Source organism: Engystomops pustulosus, chromosome 2 (assembly GCF_040894005.1).
Source record: "Engystomops pustulosus chromosome 2, aEngPut4.maternal, whole genome shotgun sequence".
In the NCBI taxonomy this organism is placed as follows: Eukaryota; Metazoa; Chordata; class Amphibia; order Anura; family Leptodactylidae; genus Engystomops; species Engystomops pustulosus.
Window position 1 is genome coordinate 61237582 of NC_092412.1, and position 13786 is coordinate 61251367.

At 40.9% G+C, this 13786-nt stretch overlaps 1 protein-coding gene across 1 annotated transcript in view; it reads right to left on the minus strand.

The window, feature by feature from the left end:
* Positions 1 to 7852: 7852 nt before the first annotated feature.
* The window catches only part of MBD6 (methyl-CpG binding domain protein 6), a 32404-nt gene continuing 26470 nt past the window's right edge, over positions 7853 to 13786 (minus strand). Inside the window, exon 13 of the mRNA XM_072134886.1 lies at positions 7853 to 13547. Coding sequence (XP_071990987.1) covers positions 13476 to 13547 — 72 coding nt within the window. The 3' untranslated portion in view covers positions 7853 to 13475. The remainder of the gene's footprint in view (positions 13548 to 13786) is intronic.

Here is a 13786-nt window from a genome sequence, read left to right on the forward strand (position 1 = left end):
ACGTGAAACAATTTTTGCTTAAGCTTTCCATGCAGGCCACAAATCTACATGAACTATATGTGTGTCCGTAGCCTTAGTGGTCATTAACATTTCAACAAAATACAGAAGTCATAAGTACGCAGACAGATGATGGCATGGCAGATAAATCCTGATGTATGTGGTGGGCATCTGCACTTTTACACCACATGGGTCCCCTCAGCTGCTGCCCTCTGCCCCTCCAAAACATCTTGGCGTAAGAGGACAATAATCACATTTACTAGCGGTTTGCAACTAATTGTGATTATTTCGGGGCTTGTGCACTAAAAGCTGGTGTACAAGGCCTAATAAATGTTCCCCATTTTAATATATCTTACTAGAGAAAAATTACTTCTTCATGTTTGAGCACCTTTTTTCTTCCAGACCAGATACCTCTGCTGAATCTTGTCAGGTTACATTGAAGCTCTGAGTCACAGCAGCTAGGTCTCCATGCATCAGCACAAGGATGGCTGCAGAGGGGAAAGCTGGGCAGAAGCTGGGTGATTCCTCATGCACTTGACTAGTGATTATTGACACTCTGATGCTGAATGACGTGTCTTAGAGGAAAACCTGAGGTTCTGGTATGTTTGTGAATGTTACTTTGATGACATTGGAGCAGACCGTGTACATGGCAGTTGAATTCTCTGATGACAATGGCCTCCTTTAGCAGGACAATTCTTTGTCACGATGCAAAGATGAGATGGTGGAAGAAATATGACCAAGAGTTCTGGGTGTTGGCTCCAAATTCTCCAGATCTGATGAAGCAGCTGTAGCAAATGACATACAATTTGAGGACAGGCCATACAACAACTGATAAGACCTGAACAATTGATAGCACAGTACATCTCCACATGTTCAGTGGAGCCCAAGCCTTCACAGGTAGAACGAGGTTTAGGCTGATCTGAATAATCCCAATTGGCAATACATTACAGGGACTCCTAAACTGTAACAACAGCTTCATCCTGTTTGCAGGTTTTGGCCACCATGGGCAGTGGATACTTTGGATGCGGCCAGCATGGTATTAAGGCTTTATAAAGTATTGCCAGGAATGATACTGCCTCGTTGATGGACATGCAAACTGATATAGTTAAGCTCTTTTCCAAAGATATAAAACCTACACCATGTCCACAATTAACAAGTGTCTGAATGCCAGTCTCATCACCGTGACTGAGTTTACAGCTTGCATAGAGCTTCTGGGTCCTGAGCGTGGGAAAGCCCCAACAGCTCATCCACATAGGAAAATGCTTGTATCCTCAGGTATTAGGGTAGAGATGGACACAAACACACTCAACCTTTTCTCTTTCACTGCTCTTTGAAGTATGTGACGGATTTCCGCCCATCTGAAGAGGGCTTGTATTTTTTGCTTTTTGAACCACTTAGCATCTCTGGCAAGAAGGAGTCATCCAGCCAACCACATCAGAAACGAACAACTGTAATACACCAGCACAAGGCATACCTTCTACATACACAGTTATATTGGTTAGCCCAATACAGGCGGTCCCCTACTTAAGAACACCCGACTTACAGACGACCCCTAGTTACAAACAGACCTCTGGATATTGGTAATTTATTGTACTTTAGCCCCAGGCTACAATAATCAGCTATAACAGTTATCACAGGGGTCTGTAATGAAGCTTTACTGTTAATCCTGGTTCTTATGACAATCCAACATTTTCAAAATCCAATTGTCACAGAGACCAAAAAAAATTTGGCCGGGGTTACAATTCTAAAACAGACAGTTCCAACTTGCATACAAATTCAACTTAAGAACAAACCTGCAGACCCTATCTTGTATGTAACCCGGGGACTGCCTATACTCAAAAAAGGGAACCTGTCAGCAGAAATTGACCTAATAAACCACTACCAGTATGTTGGTCATGCAGCTGACACACATTTCAGATCATGTTTCTTACATGACCCAGTGTGGTGGTCTCATCCAAAAAATCAACTTAGAGGTGAAATGGAAATTGGTTGTATAAAATCTAGGAGGAGGAGGAGAGTTTAACTCTGAAGTCAAGCTCTCTCTTCCTCAGAAAGCTGCCTTCACTGTAATTGATGCTCCTGAAACATCACTCACCCGATCTCCTTTAGTCCGATGCATGATGTCAATCACAGAGGAGAAGGTGTTCAGACGATGACGAATGTTAAACTCTCCTCATCCTTTATACAACCAACTTACTTCTCACTTCAAAATTGACTTTCTGGATGATACCATCACACTGGTGGTTATGCTGCTTGACATTATTCTGGTAGTGGTTTATTAGGCCGATTGCTACACAAGTCATTATACTTCAATTCAATCTTAGAAAGGGTATCTGAATTCTCTGGATAGATTACATGATAAATGGGCAGCTGAAATAGAGGGTGTTACAGAGGAAGCATAGAAGGAAAGCATCTCTACAATATTACCCGTAGGTGGTCCCAGTAAATGGGGGTTCAGACGCAAAATGCCATATAGCCAGCCCCCTGTTTGGCCAGCACATAAAAATATAACCGTAAATACTCACCATCCATCGCACACTATGACGTAATCAGCGGCGACACCGCTGCATTATAGTGTGCGCCGGCCGGCAGATCGCATGGCCGCACCTCTGCCGGCTGTTACAGCAGAGAGAAGAAGAGCCGCGCTGAGCTTCGGTATGTAAGGTTTTTTGTTTTCTTTTTTTATTATAGACTCATGTATAAGCCGAGGTGAGGTTTTTCAGCACATTTTTCGTGCTGAAAATCTCTGCTTAAACACGAGTATATACGGTACATTTCCCTGGCATAAAGGTGGACTGGTCCACAGAGATAATAGATAGCATGGCTGTGCTTAGGCGTATTGCTAGCACCTAACCAGTATCTTTGCATCTAGGCCTATCAACGGTATAGGCCGGTATGAAGTACACAAGGCAGGGGTGACAGTATTTAATATTCCATGCCGAGTACTGGGAAGCAGTTTTCTTGTGGGCTTGGTTTTATGGCTTTCACTGTTGGCCTCAAATGACAAGTCTAATTTATTCTTTGGGTCGGTACGATCACGGGGATACCAAATTTATATAGGTTCCATAATGTTTTCATACAGTTACAAAAATTAAAACCTGTACAATTTTTTTTATTTTGCCACCTTCTGGCACTATTTTTTTTTACGTAACAGAGCTGGTGTCATAAACAACTACAATAAACTGCTTAATAAAAAACTAAATTTGATTGATATACATTAAAACGCACTCAATGGGGCTTATTTACTAAGGGTCCGCGGATAGCACTTTCATCAATTTTTCCGACGTTTTCAGGGATTGCGTCGCTGTGACAGGTATTTAACTGGGGATTGTGTCGCACGCGATCGTTTTTTGGCGCAGCGGTGCCGGCTTTCATGCGACAGAAATCGGGGGCGTGGCCGCTGGGCGATTCGACTGATTCGGACTGAGCGCGGGATTCAACTTTCAATTTGTGTCACAAGACAATGCACTTACATGCACCAGGAAGAAGGTGAACTCCGTCGGACAATGCACTTTAGGGGAACGCGTAAGACGGGTAAGTAAATGTGCCCCGATGTGTGTAATGCTTCACCACTGGCTACAATAAGGCAGTGTGAGCTCCTATCAGCTGCCACCTAATAGGGCTGCCTGTAAACATAAAGTGCAGATAAATATGCAATTTTAAGCAATTTACACCAGCAAATAATGGTATGACATATTGTAAATGTAACTTACATGCATATCACCATGTTCCATGTAGCTGACGGAGGTTCTTGCGCCGATCTTCTGGCACTGATAACTTTACGGAGCTTTTGGGGGTGTAATTCTTTGCAACTTATGATGATGATGTTTGTCCTGTATGGCCTCTTAATCACTTTTTATAGTTTTTTTTATATTTTGCACAATCGCAAAAAGTGGCATTTAGAATTTCGGGCGCTATTTTCCGTTACAAGGTTGAACACCGGGAATATCCGTTATTTTATTTTGATAGATCGGACATTTTGGGACGCAGCGATACCTAACAGGTTTAGGATTCTTACTGTCTATTTATATTTGTATCAGTTCTAGGGAAAGGGAGTAGCTTTGAATGTTTAGTTTTTTATTTTTTAAAAATTGCGACTTTTGGGTTTTTTGTGACTCGCAAACAACCCTCACAGCAAAAAACACTGCCAGCTGATTTATCAAGAGCCAAAGCCACTTTAATGAACCTGATGGCAGGAGAACTCCAAATACAGAAATTAGAATTTCGTAAGGAGCCTAATGATAAATTACCCCCAATGACTGGAGTATATAAGCCCTAGGGTAGGAAATGCAGACAGTACTCTAATAAAATGTCCACCAGCAGATTCCCCCCGTTTACAGAAATGTCCACAGCAGAGTCCTCCCTTTAATGAAATGTCCACAGCAAGGATCCCCTTTAATGAAATGTCTTAATCGGTTCCCCCCCACCTTTGGAGAATGTGCAGAGCAGAGATTCCCCCCGATTAATGAAATGTTCACAGCAAGGCCTTCTTGAAAAAAAAAAAAAAAAACCCTATACTCACCTTCGGCTTCTCCCTGCTGCTCAGTCTTCTCCTTTTCTTACCCTCATGGCGTGTGCACACACTATGACGTCACGCGGCCGCGACACCACTGTGTCATAGTGTATGCACTCGGGCAGAGAAGACAGTGCCACAGGGAGAAGCCTGGGGTGAGTATAGATTTTTTTTTTTAAGACTGTTCAGAAAGTAGATTCCCATTGGAAAATTTCCTTTAAAATGTACAGTTGGCGTAACATTGTTCATTTTGGATCTATTTAAAAAAAAAAAGGGAAAATTTAGGTTCAAATCCACTCCACTTAACTGATTTATCAAGCAGTGTGAGCTGCTGTGATTAATCTCACGTGCCGAGGAGCTTCTAAGACTGTCTAAAGATTGGTGCACAGCAAATGCCCCCACCCTATTGGTGTGATGTTTATTTTGGGGGGTGGTATGTTCTCTAATTAATTAAATAAAACTTGAATAAAAATATAGTTAGAAAAACACACTTCTACCTAATAATAATAATCTATTTATATAGCGCCACCAAATTCCTAAAGATAACTAGAGGGCCTGATGTCCATCAGAATAGATTAACAAGTGGCCGTATATATATTCAGAGAGTAGTCCCTTTCAATCCAAAGCAGTAGCTAGTGCTTGCAGGAGCACACACAAACAGTAGTACCGTGCTTCCCCAAAAATAAGACAGTGTCTTATATTAATTGCTCCTAGGTTGCACTAGGTCTTATTTTCAGGGGATGTCTTATTTTTTCATGAACAAGAATTCACATTTATTGTGAATCAACATGTATGAATATACTCCATTTCTATTTGAATCATTGGCCCCAATCTCTCACGTTTAGCACTTTCCTTCAATGACCCCTTCTTGTTCAGGTCGCTGCTTGTAGTACATCTGCAATGCAACTAGCAGTAATTTTATCCCATGAATTTGTCACCCTTGTTACAACCTTCTGCAGTATCTTAATGATATTTAATTAGATGGTTCTACTATGGTGAGATAGCACAAGGTCCAGCAGGTCCAAAAAGTCCCCAAGTGCTGAGCTTTCTTCTTCTGGGAGCAGGGGTATAACTAGGAGAGATCGGGCCCCATTTCCCCTTAGAAAATATATATTTTTATAAACTCACGCATGTTTATACATTCACACCTTTACATACATTTACATAATTTTTAGACAAAAATACAGTAAACTAACATACAGTATATATAGTATGTGTCTCATATTATTATGATGACAACATGGGGGAATTAGAGATAAAAGATATCCTAGTCCCGTCGTTCTGCTGTCCCCTGAATTTCTTACCTGAACTGCAGGTTACTGTGGAAGATGTGCACTGTTTTTGCAGTATTCTGTACAATGTGAGGCATAATATGTACATAAATGGTGCAACTCCTGCATTCTTCAGTGTAGCAAGTCAAATGGCTGGGCCCCCAGACACTGCGGGCCCCATGGCAGCTGCTTTGGCTGCTACCATTGTGGTTACGCCCCTGTCTAGGAGTGTAGTCAAGGAGAATTTTTTTTTTTAATACCAAAAAAGAAACTTTTAACTACACTGCTCAAAAAAATGAAGGGAACACTTAAAAACACAATATAACTCCAAGGAAATCAAACTGTCCACTTAGGAAGAAACACTGATTGACAATCAATTTCACAGGTAGAAATTACTGGCAATTACCAAACACACTCAATAAAGGAGTGGTTCTGCAAGTGTGGACCACAGACCACTCAGTACCAATGTTATCTGTCCATATGCGGCTGGACCCTGGGTTCCTCCTATTGCAGAACAATGCTAGACCTCATGTGTGTGGAGTGTGTCAGCAGTTCCTGCAAGATGAAGATATTGAATCTATGGACTGATCTACTTGTTCTTCAGACTTGAATCCGATGGATCACATCTGGGTCATCATGTCTCACTCCATACACCAACATCACAGACTGTCCAGGAGTTGGCGGATGCTTTAGTTCAGGTCTGGGAGGAGATCAGTCAGGAGACCATCCACATCAGGAACATGAGCCTAATGTTGATTTAACAACAGTAAGATCAAAGATGGATCGACCTGTAGCGAGTTTTTCCACTTTTCCTCCATCAATTAATACATTTGATTTCCATTAGATTTTTTTGTGATTTTGCTGTCAGCACATTGGACTTTGTACAGAACAAAGGACTCAATGAGAATATTTCATTCATTCATTCAGATCTAGGATATGTTATTTGAGTGATCCCTTTATTTTTTTGAGCAGGGTATCAACAAAATTTTCCTTCCAAAATTAAAGTCGTCAATGACAATTAGCTGCTTATAGAGGCAGTGGTGCCAGTGATATCACACCCATAAGTCACAGCCTGGCTGCAGCACAGTCTCATTCAAGTGTACAGGACTGAGCTGCAACGCTGAGCACATCTTCTCTAATTCATTGGTTGCGTTCTGGTTGTTAGACCACTACCAATCTAATATAGGCAACCTATATACTGATGTACAAGCCCCAAGACTCCTACCAATCTGATATAGGCAACCTATATACTAATGTACTAGCCCTGAGACTCCTACCAAGTAGATAAAGGTAACATATATACTGACATACAAGTCCCGAGACCCCTACCAATCTGATATAGGTAACCTATATACTGATATACTAGCCTTGAGACTCCTACCAAGTGGATATAGGTAACCTATATACTGATGTACAAGCCCTGAGACTCTTACCAATCTGATATATGTAAACTATATACTGACGAACAAGTCCCAAAGTTCCTACCAATTGGATATATGTAACCTATATACTCACCTACAAGTCCCGAGACCCCTACCAATATAATAAAGGCAACCTATATACTGATGTACAAGCCATGAGACTCCTACCAATCTAATAAAGCCAACCTATATACTGATGTATAAGCCATGAGACTCCTACCAATCTGATAAATGTAAACTATATACTGATGTACAAGTCTCAAAGTTCCTACAAATTGGATATATGTAACCTAGATACTCACCTACAAGTCCCGAGACCCCTACCAATCTGATACAGGTAACCTATATATTGACATACAAGTCCCGAGATTCCTACCAATCTAATATAAGTAACCTACATACTGACACACAAGTCTTGATAAAGTCCTGATATGAGGATCTATGAAAAGGTTCATCAAATCAGCAGTATAATGTCTTTTTCACAACTGATTATATTGAAATTAAAATCATCGTCTTTGTGGTGAATGGATGCTCGTCGCTGCCACAATCATTCTGAGGCTTCCAGCTTAATAAGGCCTATACTTTTCATTATGTAGTGTGTATGGCTGTAGAGAGCAAACCAAATCCAGGAAAAAAAACACGGACGCATGTTAAATTTAAACATTACCACACTTTTCATTTTAATACTTGATACAAAATAAAAAGACCCCTCAATGATCCGAAAACATAAAATCTAAAAATGTTTCAAAATATTTTCATCTGTTAAATTAAAGTCAACTTCCATATAAAAAGCTAAAATTCACAATTGTAAAAGTTTTGTCTTGTTTTTCCTTTTTTATTTTGTACAAAAAAAATATTAAAAACTTAAAAGGAGGAAAATATTTTACAAGAAAAGGCAAAAAGTGATACAAAATCCGATTTTCTTGTTGACATATCGTTTCTTTTCTTTGTCTCATAGGTAACAAGACAATGGGACTATACAATATTTACAAATAATAGGTTATACATTTGCATAATTGAGTGTATACATTAGCTCCCTCCCAGCTGAAGAGGTCTGAAATGCATTCATTGAGAAGTGCTTTGCCATCAGTTAAGGAAGGAGAACAGAACTAAACCTATCTGTAGTGTGCAGTAACAGGGGGTCAATGCTACATTCTGGGATCAAGGCAGCAGATCTCACTGGGAATCCTGATCATTGATGGTCACCTCCATGCCCAACATGGGACAATAGAAGCCCTAATATACACAAAGGGGGAGATTAATCAGAAGTGTCTGAGAGCAGAATCGGGTCTAGTTACCCATGACAACCACTCAGAGGCTGGCTTATATTCACCCACAGCTGTTTATAAAACCTAAGCTGAGCTCTGATTGGTTACCATGGGCAACTAGAACAGTTTTACCTCAGACACTTCTGATAAATCTCCCCCATTATGTGCCCAACAACCTTTACACTTCGGGTCAGGCTGTGGCCTTTGCACTCGAGATGAGGTGGTTCAGCTCCAGATTCGGGATATTTCTAGCCATCTACGTGGGAACGTTTTTCCGATATAACAAACAACACACCGTTATAATAAAAAGCACTCCCATCATCTTCCAGATTGAAAACATTGACAGAATTCATGCACAGAAGTGTAGCGGTGCCAGGATTCATTACATGTCAAGCTACATTGTGCCCCATGACTATGGGGCTAATAAATAGAATATGGCTTTATGTCTCTCTTAAAAAGAGGCGCATTAAATAGGTTTAAGTCATACAAAAACGCAACTTGAGTAGATGAGACTTAACAGGCTTTTAAAAGGGGTGGTGTAGTGGAGGCAATGTTAGTATTATCAAATGTAAGTTACCACTGCTAGGTAAGAGAACTGAAGGCATAGTGTGACCCACTAGAGCAGTGATGGCTGACCTATGGCACTGGTGCCAGAGGTGGCACTCAGAGCCCTTTCTGTGGGCACTCAGGCCATCACCAGAGAGGACTCCAGGTATCTTCCTGCAGTCCCAGACAGCCCAGGCCTTGCTGTGTACAGAGCTATGTTAAAGTGACAGCTGTACCTGGGACTATTTTCTGCTTTATTGGTGTCCTCAGGGGCTGGTATCAAGGAAAACTGTGACAGAGAAGGGAGTAGAAATCACAAATTACATTTCTGTGTTGGCACTTTGCGATAAATAAGCGGGTCTTTGTTGTAGTTTGGGCACTCAGTCTCTAAAAGGTTTGCCATCACTGCACTAGAGCATTGGAGATCATGCAACTGCTAAACTTGACTCTTCTCAGGCAAATATGACTCTCCTCACCTCATTTTCCCATGACTATAGGGGAGAATTTTTGTAGGCTTGTAAAGATTCTGTAGTAGGAGTGGAGAAGTTATCCGCCCATCGGATGAGCAATGGAAACAATTCTAATATGATAATATGGATAACGGTAGCCATAGCACATAGGTGAAGATAAACCACTACGGTAATCTGCATTGATCACAGATGGAAGATAAGTACATATACATTCCCAAACAGCAAAATTCACAGGCTCACCTGGGTGGGGGGTGAAATTTAACAGAATAAGCCGCTCTGCTATTACCCTAGAAGAACAGAAAAATATTTCATGCAGCAGAAGGATCCAACTCGGATATGTGTCCGATATCATGAAAAACCTACTAAGAAATGCAATGTGTTGTTTGTGATTGGAAAGGATCTTGCTCATATCTACTAGAGGTTATCTACCCCAGGTGTTAATAAGCGTGTAGTGCTGCTAAATGACATTAGTGTTCTACTGGATGTTTCCCCAAATTCAACGAGGCTACTACTCAATGCTATATATAAGCGCACATGGTTTTATTGCATTCATTTGTATGGTTACCGCAAAAAAAAAAAAAAAATTTGATCAAAAAACCCCAAAACATACATATATTGGAAACGTGGCCTCGAAGTGGTGGTTGCGGGCCATATCACATTTGTGGAAAAATCACTATTATAAATCCGCTGCCATCCTGTGTGTAAGCAACCAGATATGATACGATGTGTAGGATACTGGGTTCCCACCAGAAAGATCCCCTCTGATATCCAAAATATTAAATGATCAGTCTAATATTCCATCCGTTGGCAATACCAGGCACACCAGTGTTTCCCATACTGAAAAACCGATATGTGTGGATTATATCTTGACTATGCCTCTACCGTAAACTTTCCATACTGTTAGAATACCGTCCTGAAGTACAATCACTATGACATGTCTATTTGTACGACAGATATGACAAATTTATATAATTCAGTATGAAATTGAAGGGAAAAAAAAAATAATCAAAAAAGTGAGGGAGAAAAACTCAACCAGAGTTGCATATGATTATTGCCTCTAGAATGACTATATACACCCTCCTGCCTCCTATGCCGCCCTCCTCCAAAGTCTCACTCTTGAGAGTGGCACTCTCTGGAGTGTATAACTAAAGATATATTCTGGCCAAAAACCAAGTAGAATAAATCACTGCAGTTGGGCTCACAAGTTGTGGCTGCATTATGGTCAAGGTGCACCTGAAACTTTGGAGACATGTATCCACTGAACCCATAACTAAAGGGGTTCCTAGGTCCCATTTCATCATACATACCATGATCCTCATGGTGCCAACTATTTATCTGAAGCCTCAGAGTACAGCTGCATGTGTAGTAATAAGGCATTGTTTCTTCTACCTCCGTTAGTCGCCCTGTCCTAGGTTATACCTTACCACTTGCAAGGACTAATGCATTCTGCTGCACTATTCATATGGACTCAATCAGTGTAACAGGAGGCCATGGCTATGCGGTGGGGTAGCGTTCAGAAGAAAACCCAAAATTTACCAGCCCGAGTTGTGGAGTCAAAAGTCTGGCAGTTTATGGTAGAAATATACAGACTATACCTAAAAACATTAATTTATCCGATGATGTTACCCTTTCACTAAAGTGCGTTGGTAACCACCATTTATTATAGGTGAGATTTATGAGGAAGTCAGAGGTTCGTCACACAAATTGCAATCCTTATTTTTTATATTTTGGGGAATAAAAATTGCTTTATTGTTTCTTATGCTGCTTGACTTGTATTTGTTATGCCAAACCGATGATGGGAAATATAGCATTCATTTGCTATGGTGCAGCCAATAGTACAGGAAAACAGCAGACTTATCAGATATAACTATGATTACTAATTAATGAGGATAGGGCAATTCTGAGCCAAACACTTTTGGATCATGTTCTGGCCGTTGTTTCAGGGGAAAGTGCATGTCCCATGTCTTTTTATGGGCTCATACAAATGGCCATGGTTTCCGACTGCATGATCCGACTGCCCGAGCCACAAATTACAATTAAATGCTACGTTATCCCTGGGCTTCATGCTCCCAAATGGAATGGGTACTGTGATCCAGCCACACTATATGCGGCTGGATCACGGTCCCAATAGAGGTCTATGGCATCCGGTCACTGTGCGGTAAATACACACTGTATCAACGCACTGTGACCAAGCACAGAAAAATATAGAACTTGTCCTATATATTGCTGTATAACGGCGCTGGCCGCAAGTGTTTCTATGAAGAGGGGAGGAGTGAGGAGCTTTCACCCCTCCACTCTCCTGCACCCGTCTGGATCCGTTCGTGTACATGAGGCCTAAGTAAAAGTTTCTATTTCCCATAATGTAACCATACTACAACATCTCTGAATTCTGTTTAGTACCTTTCCTCTGTTACAACCAGACGCTATCATTTCCATTGTCAAAAGGGGGTTTCTTACAGCATCCCTCACTGGATACATATATTATTACATATATATTAGAACCACAATTAGTCTTTTTCGAACACCCCACATTTAGTGTACACATAGGGATACTAGTTGCCACGATTTTAACAAAAGCAGACTGATAACCATCTGAAGTATGCGATCCACAATTAGGTCTAGTTTTTGCAAAATTTATATATATAGATAAAGATTAAAAAGTGCACTGCTAAAATCTTCATATATTTATAAGTGAAAGGTCACATACTATACAAGGGTCACTTGTAAGCTATGTGACCCCTGTGGTCAGATGATGCAGATGATCTATGAGGTCCGGCTCTTGAAACTGCCCTAAAACTATTGAGTTTTGTCCAGATTTGTCTGCCGCTTCCACAGAAAGATTTCTCTATTCTCAATGAGAGGGGAAAGATCCTCTGCAAATCTTCAGCATCATACCGACAAGTCATGGATTGAAAAATCCACAGAGCATTGCAAAGTTTACAGAATCTTTATAATAACTACAAAAGGTATTGTAATATGTATCAGGATTTCTACACGCAATATGTGCAAATACGGATCATGTGTATCTACCCTCAAATCCACAGGATATTTCATTTAAACTATATTTGATAGCTAAAGATCCCACCTCTGGAGAACTAGAGGTCCGGTGAGATGTAGCCTGTGCCCTTCTGCATTGAAGTCTATGGAAGTAGTAACATAAACCGTAAAGGTTACACACAAAAAGCACAAAGAAATTCAACCAAAAGTGATGTGAATTAGTGGAAGTGGACAACAACAGCCCTATAAAGTAAAGTTACCAAACCTAAAGTTGAAGAAAACATAGATATAAAATAAAGTATAAATAAATTAATATAGTGTAATGGACAATACAACAGCAGGTGAGAGGAAGTGGACAATGCAGATTGTGCTTTTGGGATCCTATCAGAATCACTCTATGGCTCATGTACTTCCTATCAGGTAGATGTAGGCTTCTAGTGGCCCAGCATGTATTATTAGGGATATGGCTGGCAGCATGTGCTGGGGAGTATACCAGCCATGGAGCCACTAGGTATCTAGATCCAGGTACAGTGTTTTTAGAGCACATTTCTTGTTATGAGCTAAAATATTACTATATACAAATGGGAATTTGGATGTGGGAAAAACTGCCTGCTCTTACCACAAAACCCTTGAAAACTGTAGAGATATGCCACCCCTCCCCCTCCTACAAAGAAAAAAGGGGGAGCTTTAAATATCTAGAATAGGTCAAAGCGTATATGTCTCATAACACAAGTGTTTTAAATCTCATATAAAAGATCCAAATTATACAAAGTCCTAGCACTAAAATAAAGCCCACCCTGCAGAGGAGCCCTGTGACTGTCCTGACCCTCCCATCTCACCAGTGCAGCCTCTCGGGACAGAACAAAATAAAATCAGAAATAAAAGCTTTGCCTCTGGCTAGCGGAGGGGAAGTAGACTGTGGCGGAGGCTGGGGAGCAGGGAAGTGCCATTGAAGTGAAGATTGTGGTCTGAAGGTAAAGAGAGAAATTCTTCTAAATGATCCTCCGTCGTCTGTTCTTGGCTGGGCGACCTGGGCGGTTCTGGCGGATAATGGGACGTTCAGCCTATACAAGAATAAAGGATTTCTGTTATGTATGTAGAAAAATATAAACCCCATCTGTACGCAGCCTAAGGGTGCATTCACACACACGTCTGTGGGCATGTATATGTGGCACCGATCTGCGCAGTACACCAGGAAAAGATAGAGCATGCTCTATCTTTTCCCGAGTTTGCGCCGTTGTTTCCTATGGAGGGGTCACCTCCTCTCCAGCGCATAGCGCCGTGTGAATGTGCCCTTAGGCGA